Source organism: Microtus oregoni, unplaced genomic scaffold (genome assembly GCF_018167655.1).
Source record: "Microtus oregoni isolate MIOR12 unplaced genomic scaffold, Mior012 000036F_ref0000092, whole genome shotgun sequence".
In the NCBI taxonomy this organism is placed as follows: domain Eukaryota; kingdom Metazoa; phylum Chordata; class Mammalia; order Rodentia; family Cricetidae; genus Microtus; species Microtus oregoni.
Genome location: NW_024543095.1, coordinates 5,540,561 through 5,564,813, shown reverse-complemented (window position 1 = coordinate 5,564,813; position 24,253 = coordinate 5,540,561). Strand labels below are relative to the sequence as shown.

Below are 24,253 nucleotides of genomic sequence, written 5' to 3'. Positions count from 1 at the left end.
TGAATACACTATCTTATTTAACAACAAGCTACCAAATCACAGAGGCTGAATTACCATAGACCCAGAATTTTAAACTTGTTTTTGGGGAATAATACATGATACTCAGTAATAATTAAACCTACAGGTAGGAGATGTATTTGTTAATGCTTGTAAAATAGAATCTGCTTCCAGAGTAGACATCATTTTCAACATAAGTTCTGCTTGTTGTTCAAGGCCAACTTCTAGACGAGCATCTAAAGCTACAATAGGGAGGAAAAGATAGCTGATCAATTATTTGTAGACAGAGTTTCTGGCCTGCCTGGTCCCACAGTCGTTCAGTCCCAAATAAACACACAAAGGCTTATATTAATTATAAGATGTTGGTCAAATAGCTCAGGCTTATAAGGAAATAGCTCTTACAAAATAAATTAAACCATAGGTCTTATTTATGTTTAGCCACGTGGCTTGGTACATTTTCTCAGTAAGGCATTCTCATCTTGCTTCCTTTGCATCTGGCTGACAATTGTGTCTCTGCCTTTCCCTTTCCCAGAATTCTACTAGTTTGGCTGTCCCACATAAACTTCCTACCTGGCTATAGGCCAATCAACACTTTAGTAAACCAGTACAAGTGACAAATCTTTACAGTAAACAAAAGCATTATCCCACAATACTTATTACTCATGTACTTCCTACCATAGAAAACGTGGAAACATGATCCCAGAAAGGGCTGATGAAGGTTTTACTTCACAAACAGAAATCCTAGCCTGTGGTATCAGAATTAAACCAGAGAGAATATCTGAGCATGCAGATTAAAGATGGGAAATAAATGGTATAGAGACAGGTGGAATAAATAAATGATGCAGTGACAACAGAAGGAAATACATTGAAGAATGGTAAATGGCTTTCCTTTCTGACAAAAAGAGAAAACCAAAAGAAACTCAACAGAGAACTATCAGACATTAAAATAACTGTTAGCTTATCACACTAGACATAGATAAATGTATAGATACACAGAAATACACTTATTATACAGTAACAGTCACTAAGACAGTTATAAATTCCATTGAAAGCTTGGTTAAGACCCTATTGCTGAAGATATCATGCACCTCAGAAACAGGTTCCAGAGACCCCCTAAATTGGAACTTACCTGAATGTTTCCTCCCTAAAGACCAGCTTTCATGGTAGCAGAAAGTGCCATGTAAGTGTCCAAAGGAGAAGAGCAACAAACAGTCCTATCCATCCACGATGCCCACTAACTATAACAATAACCAGCATGGCACTATAACCTGAAGAGTACAGTAGTGACTCTCTAACTGAACTTAGACCTGCTCAACAAGAAAGAAACCATGCCTGGTACTGGAAACCTAGCCAAATAAGTACTAGTGAAGTCATAGAATTTGGAGAACAACCTACAACCACTTTTCTAAATTAGCATAATCCCTAACAACAATTCAAACATTAATCTTTATGTCCATAGACAGGTGGAGTCTTTACACCTATCAGGGGAATTTCTCTTTCCAAAACATGGGAACCATTACAAAAACAAAACAAAACAAAACAAAAAAACAATCAATCAAAATGCAGAGCTATGGAGCCTAATTCCAATGGACACATCAAGAAAACACACTTGTACATAAGGTTCGGAAAACACCATGGAAGAAAGGGCAGAAAGATAGTTAACAGCCAAATGATTAGGGAATTTACTGTGAGACTTTTCCTAATAATGTCCGATGGTACACCCATGAAATCTCACCAATATGACTGCCCAGGCAGCCCGAAAACATGCATACAAGTGACATTCTACACTGAGTAGGTTATATTTATGCATTTATGAATGCATGCATACACACATACATATATACATACATACATAACAATGAATGGAAAAAGAGACCCTGGATTTAAAAAAGAGCAAGGAGAGGTATTTGGGGGTGTTTGGAATAGGAAAAGGAATGGGAACAGATTTAATTATATTATAATCACAAAGTAAAAGAAATTATAACAAAGTAAAATAATGAATTCTCAGTTCACATATCAAACAACCATCAAATAGGTTAGGGTTAATGTTACTTTGAAAGAGAAACCAGAGTGAACAATCAATAAATAAAAGCTATTTAAATATGCTGACAGAGCCAGGTAGTAGTGCAAGCCTTTAATCCCCTCACTCAAGAGGCAGAGGCAGATGGATCTCTTTGAGTTTAAAGCCAGCCTGGTCTACAGAGAGTCCCAGGACAACCAAGGCTACACACACACACACACACACACACACACATACAAAAAAAGAAAAAAAAAGAAAAGAAAGAAAGAAAACAAAAGAAAAAAGAAGAGGAAGAGGTAGAAAAAGCCAAAAACATTTAAAAAACAATAAAGGCAGCACACCGGTGATAGCAACTCATGAACTGTGTACTCAAAATGCTTATTCTCAAACACAAATTTACCTACAACCTTTTTAATATATATATGTTTTAAAATATTCCTAGGCACACTTACCCTGAGATACTGAAACACTGACAGTCTGGGATCCGTTCTTCTCTGTGTTTGATGGTGGCTTTGCTACAGGCATCCCCAGGCCTCCAATGTACGGATTATAATTATAGGTACCATAATCAGCTCCCCAGTAGTCATACCAGGTACTGCTTATAGGCTTTTAAAAACAGAAAAGTTAATATTTTTAAAAGTTATACAATTTATAACATTTGAACCAGAGTAACCCTACAAAATAAACATTCCCCACCTTTTAAATAGCTCAAAGATGTTAGAATTTTATTAATTTACAAATTGCTTGGGTAATAACCTATTCATTATTTGGACAAAACATAAAAATAACTTAGAGGATCAGAACCTGAAAGGTAACAGGCGTCATTAATAAAATAATGTATCCCAAGAGCAGTAACTGTATTACAGCTGCACCTCCATTAAAAATTGAGGGAGAATAACATAGAAATAATGATAGCAAGAATCTTATCTTGGATAAGACTCCAAGTGGCTGCCGAGAATGCTGGTAATCCATAACTAACATTTGCTGGCTTCTGGAGATTATTATTACCATAGTTGGTCATGAATATATCAGTTTAAAATGAAAAAATAAGATGTACTATACACAAAATTGTCAGTTTATTCTTACTTCAATTTTGAAAAATTCATTTATTTAGTGTGAGACAGCTTGAAAAAATTAGTTCTCTCCTCAACAGGAGTGTTGGGATCAAAATACCCTTGTCATTAACTTTGTAATTTTTTTAACATGTATTTATTATAATTACATTTTAAAATTAATGTATTATAAAAATATATTTGTTACGTGTATTGGGGCATCTGTCTGTGTACTTACTATATATATGCCTGGTGCCTGCAGAGCTCAGAAGGGCCCCTAGAACTGGAGTTACAGATGGTTGTGAATCACCAAGTGAGTACTAAAAATCAAGCCCAGGACCTCTGTAAGAGTGGCCAATGCTCTTAACTGCTGAGTCAATTCTTCAGGCTCCTTGCCACTGTTTTTTTTTTTTTGTTTGTTTGTTTTTTTTAAAGTATCACAGTACTTACTGCAGCTTGATGTATTTTGTGTATGCCAAATAAGAAGCTACATTTTTTTAAAAATGTGCATGGTTTTCCTTTTAACTCCCTCTTTCTATTAGATTAGGTAAGGGTTTGCAAGCTTATTAACTTTTTAATAGAACTCTTTGGTTGATTCTATATATTGTTCTCTTTTTTTGGTTTTTTAAGATAGGGTTTCTTTGTGCAACAGCCCTGGCTGTTCTGGACCTTTGTAGACCAGGCTGGCCTTGAACTACAGAGATTTGCCTGCTTCTGCCTCCCAAGTGCACTCAAATTAAAGGTGTTGCCAGCACACCTATCTTAGATATTGTTCTCTTAATACCTACTTCATGAATTTTTTTGCCATCTATGTTTTAAATTGACTATTGAAAACCTTGAGATGTATCATTAGGCCATTTATTATGTGTGTGTGTGTGTTCACATACACACACACAAATATGTAAAATAGTTTTTAATAAGTACATTCTGCTATAATTTTCTTCTTAGAACTGTATCTCAGAAGTTCTAACAGGGCACATTTTCATTATCATTTGTCTCTGAATTTTTTTAATTTCTTCTATGATTTCTTAGATGGCCCACTATTTATTCAAAACTGTGTTTAAGCTCCAAATACTTGTGATTCCTATAGTTTCTCTTATTGCTGCCATCTAGTTCTATAGCATTATGCTCCGATAAAACACAAGTAATTATGCCAAGTTTTTTTGTGCTGCATTTGTTGAAACTTCACTTAGATCCTGTGATATGATCATTTGATAGAAAGTTGTGTGTGCTACTAAAATACTGTGAACTGCCTACCTATTGGATACATTATTCTGTACACAGATCTCTTAAGTCCTGCTCATAAACAATCTATCTTAGCTCACAAGTTTCTTTACTTGTTTTTAGGTAGAAAAATCTAAGTTGCTTTTCTCTTTCATGTAATTACTAGACAAAACATGTAAGATGAAATTATTATAATACAAAATACCTTAAAAACTTTGGCTGCAAGAGGATCCTTTTCTAAATCAATATCTAAAGGATCAATGTCAACTTCCATTAGATCTTGAAGTAACTCAAGGTCAATTTCCTTATCTTTTTCCATAGACGAGAGAGGCGGTGTACCTTCAAATAAGTAAAAAGGATTTCACTGGTAGAGTGTATTACATGAAAGTTAAATGAAATACTGATTTATGGTATAGAACTAAACACTTCATTTGCATAAAACATACACATACACGCATCAAATAGCTAAATGTTTTTTGCCATCTATGTTTTAAATTGACTATTGAAAACCTTGAGATGTATCATTAGGCCATTTATTATTGTGTGTGTGTGTGTGTGTTCATACACACACACACACACATAAATATGTAAAATAGTTTTTAATAAGTACATTCTGCTATAATTTTCTTCTTAGAACTGTATCTCAGAAGTATAACTCTGAGAATATAAAGTATTACTCAAGATGCAAATTTATCACTTTACAACACTAAAGAAACATCAGTGCAGTATCTGATTCCCCAGTGAGACCACATAATTTACTCTAGTAATAGTAGCATAAATACAAATAAAAATAATCATTGGCTTATCTAAAATGGATTAACATTTTTTTTTACACCTACGACATAATCCTTTTTACGGTATTTCAACTATTATTACAAGTAATAGCATTGAGCACACAGGATAAAGTAAAAAGGATTAAGTTGTTTGACTATCCACCTATCTACTATATATTAGAAATTACCTTGCTCTCAGATATTCTCATTTTTTTTAAAGTTTCTCTACCTTGTAAGAATTACTTTTCCATAATTCTTTTTCATTAACTCTATCTTCATAGAATGCCAGCAAACATGACCCTTTACTAGTTTCTATATATGTACACAAAGATCAAGGTACCTTTTCTCTACCCTTACTAGACAAAAAAGAGTTAGAGGTAGAGGTGCATGGTAATTAAGCAAACTATAACATGATAAGCTAAAAGAGTGTACTGACGGTAAAGGCCCTAATCTTTAAGTAGGTACACAACAAGCCTCTTGGCAACAAACATGAATTGTATGCAACGAAGTCTTTCCACATGAAGAGAGAATCAGCTAAAACGATTGCTGTATAGAGGAACCTAGGACTCAAGTTGAAAGTGATAGCAGGATGTTAAACATACGTGTGCAAATGTATGTGTATGTGATGGGACCCAAATAAGTGCTCCTAACTATTGAGCCAACTCCAGCCCCAAATCATTTCTTCTTAAATTGTTTTAGTCTGGGTATTGGTTTTTTCACAGCAACAGAAAAGAAACTAAGATAATAAATGAAAATACTTACAATGTCATAAAATGAAAGCAATATATAAATTTTACTAAATTAAAATGCTTAGACTGGGTGGTGTTAGCACACACCTTTAATCCCAGCACTCGGGAGGCAGAGGCAGGGGGATCTCTGTGAGTTCGAGGCCAGCCTGTGCTCCAAGAGCTAGTTCCAGGACAGACTCCAAAGCTACAAAGAAACCCTGTCTTGAAAACCTAAATAAATAAATAAATACATACATACATACTTAAAATATTATGAAATGATGGTATGGTGTTACATGCCTTTAATCCCAGCACTCTGGAGACATAGGTATGCCTGTGTTCGAGGACATCCTGGTAGACAGAACTAGCTCTAGGATAGGCAAGGCCATTCAAAGAAACCCTGTCTCCCCACCAAAAAATAATAAATAATTTTTTTAAAAAGTCCTGTTTCTCAAAGTCCTAACAGAAAAACATAAAATGTAATTTCATATGTTATTAACTGGAACTGGATACCTATTTTCACTTAAAAGGCAGAAGGGCTATTTTGAATGTAATTTTAAAATTTCACCTGCTATATCATGTGTCAAAGGTTCATCTATGGTTTCCAGCAATTGAACAGAAGACTGCTGAAGGGAGTCATCAGAGTCACCAGCTGTTGCACCTACATCTTCACTCACCGTGCCTTCTTCCATTGCTTCTGCAGCTACCGGAGCCAACAATTCTCCTGTATTGGAGGAGACAGACCTAACCACTTTAATAATTTATACGTTTTTATTACCCTTCTGTAACAGTGAAGAAGCTAACAGAGCAGTTTCCTAAGGTCATAGAAGAACAGTAAGCAGCAAACATCGGTGGAAATAATGAAACCGGGGCTTCCCTAACAATGTATTCTAATCACTTTTCAACAGTAATTTAAATGGTTTCCACTGTAACATTTATACGTTTAGGAAACCTCTTACCATTTCCTTTACATAATGATAAGCTAATTCTGACACACCACAGGAAAAATTCATCCTGACAAACCTGCTAAAATATCCTGCAGCATACAGGTTAACGAATACTGAGCCCAAGCACCACCCCAAGAGATGTCTCCTCTATTGAAGTCAGTTCCAACCAGAAGCAATAGCAGTCTTTCCAGCTGTGGCTCATTCACAATTTCACACAGATGAATAGTTGGCCTTGTCGCATTTGCAATGCGTGCAAGAACCTGAAACACAACATAAAATCAAATGTTTACATACCAGTTAAATTAAAACAAAAACAAAAACACTAACAAGACAGTTATCAAAGTGGATGATTTTTATCAACTTATTTAAAATGAAATAGAAACAAACATTGTGGATTAAACACTGTATTTGGCTGGGATTAAATTAGGCATGAGCCACAAAGACCAGATTTTATAACTGGTTTTAAATCTACATAAATACTTACAAATAAACAATGAATAAATTCATTGCAGGAAAGGAGTCATTGCATTCAAAGTCATTTAGTAATTTCTTTAATGTTTATTTATTTCCTCTATGAATTAATACAAGATTAAAGATAGGCACAACCAAATTATCTACATTTCAAATCCTCAAGCTTTGATTTTTTTGGATTTTTAGGCCAGGGTTTTTTGTGTAGCTTTGGCTATCCTAGAACTAGCTCTGTAGACAAAGTTGGCCTCAAACTCAGAGATCTGTCTGCTGCTGCCTCCAAAGTGCAGGGATGCAAGACATGGAACACCATGTCTTGCATCCCAGTCAAACCCTCAAGTTTTAACCAAATAAAAAACTGCATCTGATTTTCTCAGGAACTGGGTAAAAAGTATTTTTTAAAATCTTCCAAGGCACAATAAGATAAGGAAAATAAACACAAAGCAAGAAAAGAAAGGAGGGAAGGAAGGAAGGATTACTCTTTTTCTTAGTATCAACCAAAAACTGTATCATAACTTACTTACCTTACAGACAAATAATAAGAGGTCTGCATGGCATGTGAAATCCATGGAGAGGAGAAACAGGACAAGCTTTTGCACTACTGAGATACAGCGTTCATGGGCCAGAGTAAATGGAAGAGGTTCTATCTCAGGGCTTTCTTTTGTTGTTGTAACTTCAGTGTCTAAATTAGAACGAGACCACTCTGCTGTCCGGCGTAAGCGAATCAAATCCTTAAAATGCTACATAAAAAAATTTACATGATTCAGAGCACTATCTACTTAATGGAAACCTCTCAGTATATGCGTCTGCAAGATGGAAAATTTTTCTATTTAAAAACCATATATGTGCCATGAATTTCAAAGAAAAATAATGGTAGAAAGTGTCTTGTCTAAAACAGCTGTCTCTTGTTGCCCAGCCTAAATCCTAAATGATCTTGAACCTCTGATCTTTCTGCCTTTACATCCCAAACGTTGGGATTATAAATATGAACCATCATGCCTGGTTAAAAATTAAGATTATTAAAAGCTATATATAAGACTGCCATAAATCATATTCTATTTAAAGTACATTAATATACAACAAAATAGATAAAATGCAGTATTTAAAAGAAGTACTACCAAAACACACAAGGAATCATTTATAAAAAAATGGGTAAAAATAAAGAACTTCAAAACATTGATTCAAATTATTTCAAAATATTCAAAAAAGTTTAAAAGTTGAAAAATCACTATTTAGGTGCTATGTAAATATAATTAATGAAAACAAGTTCCTGTTTTCTCTATTTTGAGACAATGGTTTTGCTTCTATATTTTATATTCTATATTAAAAAATATAGGCAAGCACCATGATAAGAAAAAAGTTTCTTTAATTATATTTTAAAAAAATCACTGGAATTCTGATATAAAAAAGACAGTTTTTGAGATGGATGCACCACTGGATACAAAGAAGCTTCGATTCCAAATCTAAATCTTCCAATAACATAACTGAAGGAAAAAAGAAATGCCAACAAGTATTTTTCACATTACTTGCCATTAAAAGGGTATGGAGACAGTATGTATAATCCTTTTTATTATGCCATGAAAACAGACTGAACCGTCTATGTCAAAAGACAAACCAGTAAGACTGCACATTAATTACTCAATGTCCAACTAACTCTCACTCCACTCAGGTCTGTACTAGGTAGTGAAGTCTACATTACATTCCCTACATTAAAGCTGAGTATTGTGACGTTTAGTAAGGACAAACACAAACAAACACAAAATAATGATAACAATGTAATCATTATTATAAAAACAACATATAACAAATCATTATTACAGACGTGACTACATTATGAAGTATAACTCTTACCTTGGAAGTTGCCTGCTTTAGTTTTGCTTGCTCTACTAGCAGTTTATATGATGAGCCTTTGTTACTCTGTATTTTTTCTTTTTCCATCTGTTCCACCAAAGCCTTCTGTTTTGCCTTTAGTAGGTTAAGTTGCTTAAAACACAAATCAACAACTTAATCTTAAAAATATCAACATTAAGAACAAAATATAAATTATACTTCTTACAGAATTCACAATTCAAATAACTAATCCCTGAATAACCTTGTAATAAAATTTAAATTATGTTTTTTAAAGAAACCATTATCTCTATAAATATCATTGAAAATTATTAAGTTCCTTACCCATGGGAGAAAGAAAACTTCTTTATAGAATCTGATTTTTTTTCTTTTTTTATTTATTTCTTTAGGATTTGTCTCCTCCCCGCACCCGCTTCCCATTTCCCTCCCCCTCCCCCGATCAAGTCCCCCTCCCTCATCTGCTCGAAGAGCAATCAAGGTTCCCTGACCTGTGGGAAGCCCAAGGACTGCCCACCTCTATCCAGGTCTCCTAAGGTGAGCATCCAAACTGCCTAGGCTCCCACAAAGCCAGTACGTGCAGTAGGACCAAGAACCCCACTGGGATTGTTCTTGAGCTCTCATTATTCCTCATTGTCCGAACGACGTCCCCTCTCCCAGTAAAGTTTGCCCTTGGGTTTAGGGACATTATTTAGGGGTTGATTATAATTAGTATATGATTGAGGGTTGGGGGAGGAATTTTATAAGCTCAGGGATCATTTTGAAAAAAAAAAAAAGAGGGATGATGGGATAATAGATTTGTAATTGTGAGTTACTGTCTTTAGACAAATATATTGGTATAGATTCTTGTATATTGATACAAAGTTAAATTATATCGACTATTGTACGCATGCATGTTTCTACCTCTGTTTAAAACATTTTTTATGTATTGACATATATTGTATATATTTACCATATTGCAGTGTACATTTCTACCTCTGATTAAGATACTTATATAATGATTGTGTATTGATATATATTTACCTACTGCAATGTATATTTGTACATTGTTTATTTTTGGAGGTCATTGTCCTCATTTGTTTCACAGTAGTTTATTTTCTTAGTCTTTAAGTTAGATAGATATTGAGAATTATATAGATTAATAGTCATCTAAGTTTGTCATTTATAATTAGACTAATCAGGTTCTTTAGATATATAGAGATTATACTCAGTATAGATAGATAATCTTCAACTTCTTCAAGGAGCTGTAGAAAATGGCCTTTAATCTAACTCAGAGTTTTGTAGTAGTGAGACACAATTGCTCCTGGCAACACCACTCTATTCCCGAGAGAATGTTGAGCACCAAAGACACTCCACCTGGAGCTTTTCTTTTTGGCAGAACTGGCCTTTGGGCAAAGAAATGCCCATACCTCAACCACTGACAGAGATACAGAGCATGCATCAATGGATAAAACAGGGCTGTCATATCCTGCCAAGACAGGGTAAGATAGTTTTGAAAAGTTGCTTGCCTTTGAAAATGGTATGTCAGTTATGTTAGGCCTTAGCCAATGTTGGTTGCTTCAACGCTGCTAACGTGATTTTGGGTGATTGCCCAGGTAGCCAGTTGTCTCTGTGATCTGTTGCATGTTTTGGAAGTTGTTTTACTGAACTTCCTAATTACCCAGGTAGCATTATTTCCCTTCTCAGATCTTTGATGGGGTTGAAGACTATATAAATGTAGATACTTTCTCTCATGACTTGGCCAAGTTATTTATTATACAAGACCTAAGCTAGTTAGAATAGGATATTTGTACTTATTGTATATAATTTCATAATAGGTTTAGTACTCTCTTATTTAAACAAAAGGGGGAGGTGTTGCGGGAGGTCCTCCCATTCCTCCAGCCTATCACCGCTGAGATACCAGCCCATTGGGGCGTGGTCTCTCTCCCTTTAAAAAAGTGGCCACTTCCCTCTCCTCTCTCTCTTCACTTCCTGCTCCGCTGGCGACTAGACTCCTTTCCTGGTTGCGTAGAGGGCTGTTGCCTGGGACAGTGATCTGTAAGTTTTTTCCCCTTTAAATAAATACCACCCTAATAATCATAACCCCAAATTGGTGTGGCATTGTTTGTGACTTACGCCTTCATTTTATTAATATTTTTAGTTACTTTATTTATTTATTTATTTATTATGTATACAATATTCTGTCTGTATGCCTGAAGGCCAGAAGAGGGCACCAGACCTCTTTACAGATGGTTGTGAGCCACCATGTGGTTGCTGGGAATTGAACTCAGGACCTTTGGTAGAGCAGGCAATGCTCTTAACCACTGAGCCATCTCTCCAGCCCCCTCTGATTTTTTTTTTCAATGCTGAAAAATATTTATTTTAAATACATGGAGAAAATAATTTTATTGCTAAAGAACTCTTAGCTTCAATTTTATGGGGTTTTCACTGTGTAGTAATAAATATTTTAATGTGTTTCAATATGTCTTCCTTACTATTTTTTAATAGCATCTCTAAATATTCTTTATTGTGTGTGTGCAGCATACATTAGATGTCAGAGGACAATGCTGTAGAGTCAATCGCCCACCCTGAACCAAAGCCATCCTGCTTTCACAGCAGTGTTTTCCCATCGGCGCCATTCACTAGCCCTACAAAATTTTCTACGTAAATACTGATTCAACTACAGTTTTAAAAAATTACTGGAAATTTTTAAAAATTTTATCCATCATCCCTTAGTGAAGACATTTTGCAAAATTATAGCTTAACATATGCATTACATGATGAAATATAATCACACTTTATACATTCTCCTGTATTCATGTATCAACTTAACAATTACTGTTCAGCTATCTATGACAGCCAATTCTGAATGAACAAAAGATTCTATAACTACTGTCATCTGACCCCTGGACCATCTCCCTTACCCCTAAACCCCACAGTTCCCACTCTGTAACAAGAACAAGCAAAACAACGTGAGAAAACACTTTCTACTCATAAAGAGTTTATCTGTTGACCAGTTTCCCCATTTATCCATGCACATATGCAGAAAGTTATGTTGAATAAAAATATACTTACAAAGACATGAATAGGGTGTGTGTGTGTGTATGAGAGAGAGAGAGAGAGAGAGAGAGAGAGAGAATACCAAGAACTAAAAGAAAAAGTCAAGAACTCAGAATAAAATACAACATATTGTATTAAGAAAAATCCATTGGAGTGTTATTTTCATAACTGAAGAGTCCTTAAGATAGCAATACAGATGCAATAAAATAATTAACTGAATAATTCAAAACGAATTAGTTTTTTCATAGTTTCAGAAAATGATCCCAAAAGGTATAAAACTAAATATATAATAATTATAACGAAAAAACAGAAATATAAATTTATTTTAAATTAATTACAATTCTTATAGAAATACATATTGTTTCCAAACTATTTGTGAATATGTTGGCAACTGCTACCCCATCACCATGAATTTATTTCCCACAATGAACATTCCCTGGCAAATCACAGCACAACTATCACTGTCCTGGCTGTTGCACAGCTATACAGCTATGAGCAACACAAGTAACACTGTGCTCTACATTCAACCAAACATTCACCTTCATAAAGAACAATTAAATGGTAGTATTTTGTAAATCAGTAACCATGTTTTACATGGCAACTTCAAATGATAGCTAAATCTGTTAATGCAAGTGACATAATTAACTACAAGTCTTAAATAGAAGATAGGCAATGGTGGCATAGGTTTGTAAATCCAGCTACTTGAGAAACTGAGGTAGAAGGACTAACAAGTTTAAGTTCAGTCTCTATAACTTAGTGAGACCCTGCTTGCCTGGGAGAACAGTTGCCTAACAGGCAAATGCCAGATTCCAATATTTAGCACCAGCAGAGAAAAGGCTAAAAAATTAAACAAGTCTTCAGAAGAAATGGACAAAGTGGAAGCATTCACATTGCCGAGTGTAAAGTATCAATTTAGCTCATAACATAACTGAAGGAAAAAGAAGGAGGGGGGAAACACACACACACAAAAATAAACAGATTTTTGCCAAATACACCTGGTAAATACAGGATCAAAAGCTTTCCATATGCCAGATCTAGGTATTCCCAAATTAATTCTCAGTTCACCTAAACCCAGCATTTTTTCAAGTTTTATTTTTATGTATATAAAGTGCTTCATTACATATATGCCTGGGGCAGTTATAAGTCATAAAAGGGAGTTGTATATTTAGTAACTAGAGTTATGGATGGATTTGAAGCACCGTGTGTGAGTGCCAATCAAACCAAGATCCTCTGCAAAAACAGCAAGTACTCTTCCAAATTGCTGATCCATGCATTAGTCCGGGCCGAGATTTTTTTTTTTTTTTTTTTTTTTTTTTTTTAGAAATAGGATTACAGGACTAGAAAGATGGTTCAATGGGTTAAAATATCACATCCTGTTCTTACGGAAGACCCAAGTTCGGTTCCTAGGACCCACAACAGATGGCTTATAAACTCCACCTTCAGGGAATCAACTGCCTTTTAGGTCTCTATAGACACTTGTACTTACAAGAAACACATTCACAAAAAACAGACACATATACACAAAAATAAAATGAAACTTTTTTTTAAAAAAGATTAATAAATTGGCTGGAGAAATAGCTCAGTGGTTAAGATCGCTTACTGCTCTTCCATAGGACTCAAGTTTAGTTCCCAGCAACAACAGTTCCAAGTGATTTAATGCCTTCTTGCCTCAAAGGCACATATACAGTATACACAAAAAAGAATAATAGATACAATATGGTAAACTCTAGCAATCAAAGATATAGCTTATACTTTGAGAGAAGTAACTTTTTTTGAGAGAAGAGACATTTTCATTTTGGAAATCAACCAAAGCACCTAGAACATCTTGTGCTACTAAACCACACCAAGAAGGAAATTTAAAAAAAAAAAAATTATTAATTAAAAAAAATTATATTAACTTCCTGCTGACTCAAAAGAAGGTGACATTTCTATAAGCTCAATTCTTCAGATGAAAATAACATGGTAAATAATGTGTACATGTAGACTCTGGAGGAATGATGTAGCTTGTTTATTCTTAAAACAAAAAATCACATAGGTTCATGGGGTATAATGCAATAGAACCAAATTCTAACACATGATTACCTATGAAATCACAGTGTGTATGTACAAGTGAACGAACACAAAAGTGAGACGGGAATGAGAATATGTGTTTGTGCTTTCTTTTAATATTTTACAAAGCATCAATAAAAAAATGAGTCTTTCAAATCATCAGGAAATGGTTAAATGGGTTTCAGAATAAAGAATGCAATCATAGTTAGCAATAAAAAATATAAAAGTACTATGGCGGGAAAGATAGCTCAACAGTTTGCTGGTTTAGCATAGACAGGACCTGAGTTCAGCTCCCAGCACCCACATAGCAGTGCTGTGGAATAATCCTTTTGTACACTGTAATAATTTGTCACTCAAATTGGTTTAATAAAGCGCTGACTGGTCAGTAGCCAGGCAGGAAGCATAGGCAGGTCAATCCCCAAACTAAGGATTATGGGAAGAGTCAGAGAGTTGTCAGCACACCCAGAGAAGCAAGATGAGAATGCCATACTGAGAAAAGGAACCATGTCATGTGGCTAAACATAGATAAAAACTATGGGCTAATTTAATTATAAGAGTTAGCTACTAACAAGCCTAAGCTATCAACCAAGGATTTATAATTCATATTCAAGCTCTGAGTCAGTTATTTCGGACTGAACATTCGAGACAGGAAACATCCGTCTACATGGCAGCTCATAACCACATGGAATTCCAATTCCAAAAGATTTGATACTTCTTTTGGTCTCCTTGGTTACCAAACAAACACATTCAGGCAAAACACTCATACACATAAAAATAAGCAAAGTACTGAAATTCTTGTCACAGAATACAAATCTGAGAAAAAGAGACGAGACATAAAAAGAAACACACTACATACCACCTGACTGTCAATATTTTACTGAATCATTGCATTCATAAATTATACAAAAGTAAAAGAAATAAAATATAACACTACCTATGAAAAACAGAACAAATTAATGATATGAAGAATGTGAACGATCTGGGAGCCCTAGTACATAGGTATGTTATTCCAACTCTGAGGAAGTGATTATGAACTAACGTCAGAAAAATATGTCCATTTATCCAAGCAAACACTAAAAATATGTACTTAAAAATTCTTTTAAAAAAGCACACCCAAAAATCCTGGATGAGAAAACAATGCACGGTAGACCCACAAACTTAAATTCAATATTATTTAATATTTAAAAATTAAAATCTAAAAGTTAGAGTGGCAGCTGACAACTTCAACTAAAGGTCAACGGAAGCCACTAGGAATGTAAGAAAAAAGTGTTACTGGGTCTGTAAGGAAAAAATACAGGGTAAATGGCATCATAGAAAAACAGCCAGAGTAATGAAAAAAAGTGAAGAAACCCTATAAACAGGCAAACAAATCCCTTGAGGAGTAGTAATGAAGAACCTGAAAGATTAAAGACTATCAAAACTTATAGGTATTTTTGGCAGTTCACAAATAAGGTCAGCCAACAATCTGGGCAGCATGCCCCAAGCTTCTCTAAGGCCAGAGATCCCAAATGACAGTCTCAAAACAAAAACATTAATGACCATTACCTGCTTATGATGAACAAGCTGCTTTCTGATTTTTCGAGAATATAATCTATCAAGGCTACTGCCTCCCTTAGACGATCTACTTAAGCTCTGTGTGTGCAGATTATTGTTGATAAAACTCCACTGGTTACCTGGAAAGAAAAGCTTTTTTTTTAATAACTGTTAAAAATTACCTCAAAGTAACTTCCATAGGAAGAAAAACAAAAATATAACAATAAATCAACCAAGAAAAGCTTTTTAAAATAAGACAGCTCTCTGGAGGCTAAACAAACAACTGACAACAAAAGTCTGTATTCAATTTCTTCTTGAACAGCCCACACACTTCCTGTCAAAATGCTTAAGATTCATTTTGACAGCATTCCAGAGGCAGAGGCTGGCATTTCTGTGTGAACAAGGTCATCCTGATCTACAAAGCAGGTTCCAGGAGAGTCAGACCTACACAGAGAAATTTTGTCTCTGTTTTGAAAAAAACAAACAGAAGACTGATTTTGAACAACACAGCACTGACGTGTTCTAAATAAGAAATACTGAAAATAATAAAAGGTTTGTCAGGCAGTGGTGGCACATGCCTTTAATCTCAGCACTTGGGAGGCAGAGGCAGGTGGATCACTGAGTTCGAGGTCAGCCTGGTCTACAAGAGCTAGTTCCAGGACAGATTTCAAAGCTACAGAGAAACCCTGTGTTTTTGTTTTTGTTTGTTTTTTTGTTTTTTTTTTTTTAAAAAAAAGTTTCATACAAGCACTGAAAATAGTTAATCGAATTAATGACTGCTAAGATGGGTTTAATAGTTCAAAAGGCAGGCTGCATAACTTCATTTATTTTTGTGTTTTAGAACATGTCCACACTATTCTGCATTGCTCTTTCCTTCAATCTTGCCTAAAACCACACTTTCTTCACCTCTGATTTTTTTTTGTTGTTGTATTTTGAGACAGACTCTCACTATGTATATAGCTCTGAGACCCCAATACTTCTGTCTCCCAATATCTGGAACTAAAGTTATAGTCCATCACTCAGAGACCCTTTTTGATTTATTTATCCATAATTTTAAAATATTTTCCTATTTATTGCCACTCATTAATAAAGTCTTAGTTCAAATTTTTCAAACCCTGCATTGTCCTCTCACCATTACTTCTCTCTAATACTAAACAATAAAAATGAAAATTAAGACTTTACAATACAACTTACAGTGTCCAAATTTAAATTGTAGTTATATTTAACTTAATGCTATTGTTTACTCCTTTAACCTATAACTGAGGAAATGGATTGATTCATACACACATGCACATTTTTTATATAAAACAATAAATCCTTACATCTGAGAATTCTTTCACCTTCTCAGAGATATTAATATGTTACAATGGACAGAACTTTTATAAGTTCTATTCTGCTGTATATACACGAGGTTCAGATGCCTCAAATCTTTTATCAAACTCATTGTTAATTATAAAAGATGCAATAATTTGCTTGATCTTGGATGTTTGGTTTCCCCTTATTTTGTAAACTATTTTGTGCTCCAAACCTACTAAAAAATGAATGATAACCTTAAGAATTTCCAAATATAAATATGAAAGACAATTGTAGCTAATTAAAAGAACTGAACTAAAACATATGGCTATTATGAAAAAAGGCATGCTATATTAAATAAAATTTTAATGGGGGGCAATGGAAAAAAGATACGCAATTAAAATGCAATTTGGCCATACATTGGTGGTGCACACATTTAATCCCAGCACTCAGGAAGCAGGGAAAGGCAGATCTCTGGGTGTTCGAGGTCAATCTGGTCTACAAAGCAAGTTCTAAGACAGCCAAAGCTGCTACAAAGAGAAACCTAGTCTCGGAGTGGGGGTATGGGGGGGTCATGACCTCAAATATAAACAAAAAATTTTAAATCCCCACAAATTCCCTTGTCATAAATTCACATCTACTTAGGTTACTATATAGTAAAAAAGTACATGTGGGGGTAAAATATATGGATGTATTAAGTAGAATTCACATCCAGACAAAGGAGTTTATCCACAAAATATAAATTCTATCTTTCACAGATTCCTAAAGAAAATTAACTCATATTTTACATAAGTTACATACATCTCGTATCTCCAGGCCAAAAGCAAGATCAGGAACAAATGCGGAGTCACTGAAAATCCCCACCAACACATTATTATAAACTTCTGGTACCTGTCAGAAACCTCTCCCTGTCTTTACCATTCAAAGGTTTCTTTGCAGCTGCTGCTTCATCTTCAACAGTGGCCACATAATCCAGTAACCTAGACACCAGCATAACAACCCAACTGATCATGGGAATATCTAAGACTCCTACAAAGAAACGAAAGGGAGAGATTGAAGTAAATGTGAGTCCTAAGGAGAACTGAGAAAACATCTTATAAATCAAGAACACACTAAACACCAAAATAATAAAATATACCTTAAACTAGACATTCATGGTGACAAACAGTAGAAAAATTAATCCAATAAGGGACAGGATACAAAACAAGGTATAGGATGCATGAGAAACTAAAATAAAATGTATACCACACCTTATAATTCATAGTAAAAAATTATATTCTATACTTATTTCATGTTCAAATGAAACCTATCATTGGTCAGAAGAAGAATGTGCTTTAATGCTTCAATATATAAGGATGTTTGGTTTGATTTTTATTATGATAGTATAGAGAAAAATTACAAAAATTGCAAAGTTTATCATTTAGGAGGCAGAGGCAAGTGTAAGTCTATAGGTTCATACAGTCTGATGACAGAACAGACAGATCTACATAATAAAATCCTGTCCATAAAAAAACAAATAAAAAACCAGCTGGATGGGAAGGTGCACAACTTTAATCCCAGCTAGAGAAAGAAAGATCTCTGAGTTCAAGGCCACCAGTCAGGGCAACAAAGTAAGACCCTGTCTCAAAAAACAAACTCTTTCTCTCCTCCCCCGAATAAATAAACAAATTAACTTACTTAAAAAAAAAACATCCAAACTTACAACCTCAATAATAAATTGAAAAGAATTATATGGGCTGGATGGTGGTGGTACAAGCCTTTAATCCCAGCACTTGGGAGGCAGCCTAGTCTACAGAGAGGGTTTCCAGGACAGTCATGGCTGTTACACAGAGAAACCCTATTTCCAGAAACTAAAAACAAACAAAAATCTATATGGCAGTCAATCACAAGAAAGCTGTTCATTCTAAAAAGCCAACATCCCAATAAATGTGCTGCAATAACTAGTAAAGCAGTACATCAGAAATATTTTTTACAAACTAGTCACTTGATATAATACCTTCTGTCCTTCTGTGCATGGTTAACTCTGGCTGAAGAGGTGACAATAAATTATCCAAGAGATTAAGTAAGCTTTCCAATACTCCACTGTTACTAAGTGATCGCTGACCAATGCAGGATAGTAACATAAAGACCCTAAAAACAGATACAAAGAAAAGGACCAGTCAGTATCAACTTAACTGTTCTGCTTAATTTTAAAAAAAAAAAATAGATCACATGATAATTATAAAAAGTGTTGGGTTCTTAAAAGCTAATTTCAGAGTTAGTAGGAAAGATTTCTATCAAGATAAAAGATGTAAAATGAGGTTCTTTTTTAGTTATTGGTTATATTTCCTAATCTACAGCTAAGAAATCAGACACTTATCAAAGAACAAACTCTACCAGAGCCTCAAAAAACACATTTAATACAGAAGGCATAGCATGATCTTATAGAAAATTCATGCTCAGACCTATAAAATCCCATAGATTGATTCAGAAAATCTAAGAGGATGAACAAACTGTAGCATATATTATGTTATATAATATACACTATAGTTCATGTCCTTCATTTATTTTCAAAACCATGAGAAGACCTATTTTATATTTTCCCCATATTTACTATCCATGTAAAAAATTTCACACTCTAATGATGTAGAAGTAAATACCATTTACAATAAACACCAATATCTGAAACCCACCTATCTTGCGGAAAGATGAGAAGCTGCTCTGAATTATACAGTTCCTGAAGAACGTTAGAAAGAAACTGGCCCCACCATCTCTCACCACCACACAGCTGAACAAGGAGAAGACCAGTATGCAACCGTATCTTTGGAGTGCCACTGATGCACAAGTGTTTAAAGAGTTCTTCACAGGCCTGGGCGTGAAAGGTACTCTGCAAAACTGCAGGAACAGAATGCCCTGTTATAAGAAAGAAACAAATAAAACGACTTATCTAAATGTATGGTGTTGGTTCAACACCAGTACACCTATATACACTTACCCCAGCAACTAGTAGACAATAGCATTCTATTTACTTTGTGACTATATACCCCATTTACATAAAATTTAGTTGTAAAATATTTAGCAGTAGATATTTAGAAGAGATAACACATACATTAATTTTGTTTATTGTTTATGTGGTTAGGTTTATCAAAGTACCTTCAAGATAAAGCAGGCAAAAATTAGAAAAAGATCACGTATCTTAAGAGGGAGAACGAAAACATGAATGAGTGACTCAAACATAGTTCATGACTAAAAAACAGTAATGTATTATTAGGTCACTATACTACTTTTATGCAATGCTTAATATTTTGCCACTCACATGTTGATGAACAGCAATACAACACACATAAGAAATTAATAAAAATTCTCTTAAGAAATATTAGAGTAAAGGAAATGACGATGAAGTCCATGGAAAAACACTTATTAACCATGTGGCAAACCCTAGGTTTAATCCATTACATGGTTAACAACAAGAAAACTCTTTAAGAAGAAAATGAAATGTGTAAATCTACAGAAATTTCATAAATATATTAAACAGGATGTCAAAGTAAAAATGTCTAGAAAGTAGAAGCCAACAAAGAGCACTTGCCTAACATGTATGAACTATCTATTCAATTCCCAGCAACCCACAACTCAATTTAAAAAGAAAAAATCTCAGAAAGTTAATAGCATGTATCTAAAACATAAAACAGAGACACCGAATTATTTCCAGTCTCGTTAAGTCACCGAGCTAAATACAAACCATTGTAAGAGTGAAGGAGGCTGAGCAAGGTGTCCAGTAAGTATCTAAATACAAACCATTGGAGGAGTGAAGGAGGCTGAGCAAGGTGTCCAGTAAGTATCTGACAATGGTGCGTAACTGCTCTGTGGACGATGTCTGAATCAAGTCTTCTGGAACTGACGTTTCGCTCAATGTCTTCCGACTGGCACCTATGGCTACTTTGAGCCTCTGTACTGCATTATGAGCCAGATTTAGTTGAAGCTGTAGCTGAATACAATCTTGATAAGCAGAAAAAACTCTACTGTCTTCCTCAACTGCTTTGTCTGGTTTTCGCAAAAAGTACTGTGCATTATTCGCACTGTTGAGAGGAGGAAGATCAATACTCTGCAAAAGAGCTTCCAGACGATGACAGGCTAAGTTATATCTATGAATAAAAATAAATTAACAGTGATTCCTTTAGTCTTCTGTATCTACACATTAAAAAACACATTTCTTAAGGTATGTTAAAAACTACTATGACGAATTATTGCTGGGCCAGATACTGTGGAAAACACCTTAAATTTTCATACCGAAAGGGAAAAGTGGGTAACAATCTGTGGCCAGAGGACAGCCTGGTCCACACAGTCACAACTAGTAAACCCAGAACTAGAAATAGAGACCTTGTCTTAAAGAAAACAAAACATCAAAACTACTGTTCACAAATATTAATGATACCAATTAGCTAAGAATATTCTCATACTTTCAATCCTGCTGTAACGTATACGTTCATCCTCCTTTTGCTTTTTTCTATATAGATAAAGAAAACATTCCTTGGTAGAAATAATTTAATAATATCTGAGCTATTCTCTACTAACCTGCACTGTATATCTTCTTGCAACGCAACCATCATTGCTAAATGCTGGTCAATTTCTGGCTGGTTAGCAGATTCTCCTTCACCTCTTAGAGGATCATGCATCAACTTCAGTTCACTTTCCCAAGGCAAGATATAGGTATGCCCATAGTAAAATCCTAAAGGGATCTTTGCTCTGGCATTTGTGCTTCCATAACGTCCAATAACAGTTATCTGAAATGAAGAGTTGAAAATAATCATACACATATATGATATGATTTTTAACAAATCTGAGCTTTGTATTTCAAAAAATACAGATTTGCTTATTTGGCCATATGCTAAGAAAAGCGGAAAACATACACATTTACTTTAATGAAGTTCTTTACCTTCATGAATCTGCACACAGGTGGTGGTATTAAGTCATGAAGAATTAGTGAATGGGTACTTATATCAGTTGCTACTACCAAACGCCTTCCATCCACTTCTTCTCCTAATGTCCATATGTCAATTGATAAGGAAGCCAAGTCCCCACAGGTGGGAATAAGTACATCTGTCAATAGTATAGGTCTCCCAAAATCCAGGGTCACAAATCTCCTTGCTCCTATGAAGGAAAAAAGAAGCAAGTGATCCACAAAACAAAGGATAAAATAACCAAATTATATACTCAAAAACAGATTAAAGATTGTTTTTAAAAAATCAAGTTATTAAACTATAAATAAGTAGAAAACTTATTCATAAATTCTCTAATTGCTTAGTATATAAGACTCTAGATTTGATCCCTCACCAAAAAATCTGCTAGAGTTTTAAAGGCCTAACACCAACAATTTTAAGACTGTTAATACAAAAGCAGTCAACTATATAAATATAGCCTTACATTTATTTCAAACATTATAGTTTAACAATTAAATCAGTGAATATATTCAAAGGTACACGTATAAAGTACCAATCTGTCTTTTATTCAGAAACTGAAGACTTTTTGTCTTAATTTCCATGTCAAGATACATACGTAACTTCGTTTGTGAGAGTCCTGTTAACATCTGGAGCAAGAGTCTAACATATGATGTTTAATATGTAGTAAAGCACAGATGAAATTACAAAGTAACAATACTAAAATTCATAATGAAAATTCATATTAAAAATTATAAAGCAGCCGGCAGTGGGAGCACACACCTTTAATCCAGCACTTGGGAGGCAGAGGCAGGTAGATTTCTGTGAGTTCAAAGCTGGACTGGTCTACAGAACAAATTCAGGACAGGACAAAGCTACACAGAAAAACCCAGTCTTGAAAACAACAAAAAATAAAATGTGCCTTGTCAATTTAAAAAGAGCACATACTGCTCTTTCAGGAGCCATATTTGATCCCAGTACCCACATCAGACTACTTTCTCACAACCAATTCTATCTAACTCTGGTTCCAGGGAGATCCAACTCCTTTGCCTCTATGGGCATGAGTACTTGTGCACAAAAACAGACAAGACAGTCATGCATGCACACATACATATCCATTCACAAATTCATGCTGACACACATACTTGCACATTCACAAATGAAAAACAAAGCTTTAAAAACAGCCTAAAGAAGATGGGCAATGGTGGTGTACACCTTTAATCCCAGTACTCGGGAGGTAGAGTCAGGCAGATATCTGTGAGTTCTAGACCAGTCTCATCTAGAGATCTAGAGAGCTACCTCCAATTCCAGGACAGCCCCAAAGCTATTGCACACACACACACACACAAAAAAAAAACCCTGTCTCAAAAAAAAAAAAAATCTGCCGAAAGAAAGACCTCCAGAAGATACAGCGAATTCCAGTAGCTGCTCCAGAATGAATACACTGTCTTTCTAGGTTAGAACTATATCAGAAATTTGGGAACAGATTTGTATTTCTGGTCTTATACACTACAGAAACAAAAGCCATTACTGAAATGAAATTCAAATCAGTAATAATACCATAATTCTTTCTCATTAAATTGATATGAGAAGCAGGTTAGCAATTTCTACCACCTATACTCTGCAGAGAAAAAAACAATAATGTATAGGAATAGTGCTGGTTTTGACAAAACTGTGTTAGGAGAAAAAAAGGCAATTTCCAATTTCCCAAATAATAAATAAAATTATAGTCCACTTCCTCACAGGGCTCGTAGGATCTAACTGTGTCCATGGGTTAAAACCAAACTACAGTATAAATAACTGTTCACATACAGAGCAACAAATTTTCTCTCTACGTGCTATCAGGAACAATACTGCTATCAATTAATAATTAAATGGGTAAAAAATACCAAGAGACTTTTATAAGCTTTAAATTCTCTCTTCTAAAGCAAATAAGATTCAATTGCTAACATAAAGAAATTTTGCAGCTGCTTCAATATAGAACTAAAAGTTAGTAGAATTAAAAGATAAAAAGCAGCTAAAGTTTACTTGAAAATATGCATACTCCCACACCGATCACAGATTTCTGAAATACTGTATGGCACAAATGTAGTTTTGGAATATTGCCTCACAGCTTATTATAATGGTAACTAACAATTACAGTTTAAGCAGCTAAAGTTTACTTGAAAATATGCATACTCCCACACCGATCACAGATTTCTGAAATACTGTATGGCACAAATGTTAGTTTTGGAATATTGCCTCACAGCTTATTATAATGGTAACTAACAATTACAGTTTAAGCAGACTAATTGTATCATTCATATATCAATAAGCAAGATAGAAAGGTTTCATTTTTCAATGGAATTAGCCAATCTATACAACTTGTATCT

The 24,253-nt window shown here is 34.6% G+C and overlaps 1 protein-coding gene across 6 annotated transcripts in view; it reads right to left on the bottom strand.

The window, feature by feature from the left end:
* Birc6 (baculoviral IAP repeat containing 6) overlaps positions 1-24,253 on the bottom strand; it is a 187,690-nt gene that overhangs the window by 80,578 nt on the left and 82,859 nt on the right. For 3 of the 6 annotated variants that reach the window (XM_041631170.1, XM_041631173.1, XM_041631175.1), the window contains 14 exons: positions 21,881-22,095; positions 21,520-21,728; positions 20,743-21,089; positions 19,641-19,860; positions 18,965-19,098; positions 17,860-17,997; positions 15,688-15,815; positions 9,061-9,192; positions 7,734-7,949; positions 6,818-7,001; positions 6,363-6,518; positions 4,499-4,632; positions 2,470-2,623; positions 123-239 (listed from right to left, as the gene is read on the bottom strand). In XM_041631170.1, coding sequence (XP_041487104.1) covers positions 123-239; positions 2,470-2,623; positions 4,499-4,632; positions 6,363-6,518; positions 6,818-7,001; positions 7,734-7,949; positions 9,061-9,192; positions 15,688-15,815; positions 17,860-17,997; positions 18,965-19,098; positions 19,641-19,860; positions 20,743-21,089; positions 21,520-21,728; positions 21,881-22,095 — 2,484 coding nt within the window. The remainder of the gene's footprint in view (positions 1-122; positions 240-2,469; positions 2,624-4,498; positions 4,633-6,362; positions 6,519-6,817; positions 7,002-7,733; positions 7,950-9,060; positions 9,193-15,687; positions 15,816-17,859; positions 17,998-18,964; positions 19,099-19,640; positions 19,861-20,742; positions 21,090-21,519; positions 21,729-21,880; positions 22,096-24,253) is intronic. The other 3 variants (XM_041631171.1, XM_041631172.1, XM_041631174.1) reach the window with 2 other exon arrangements.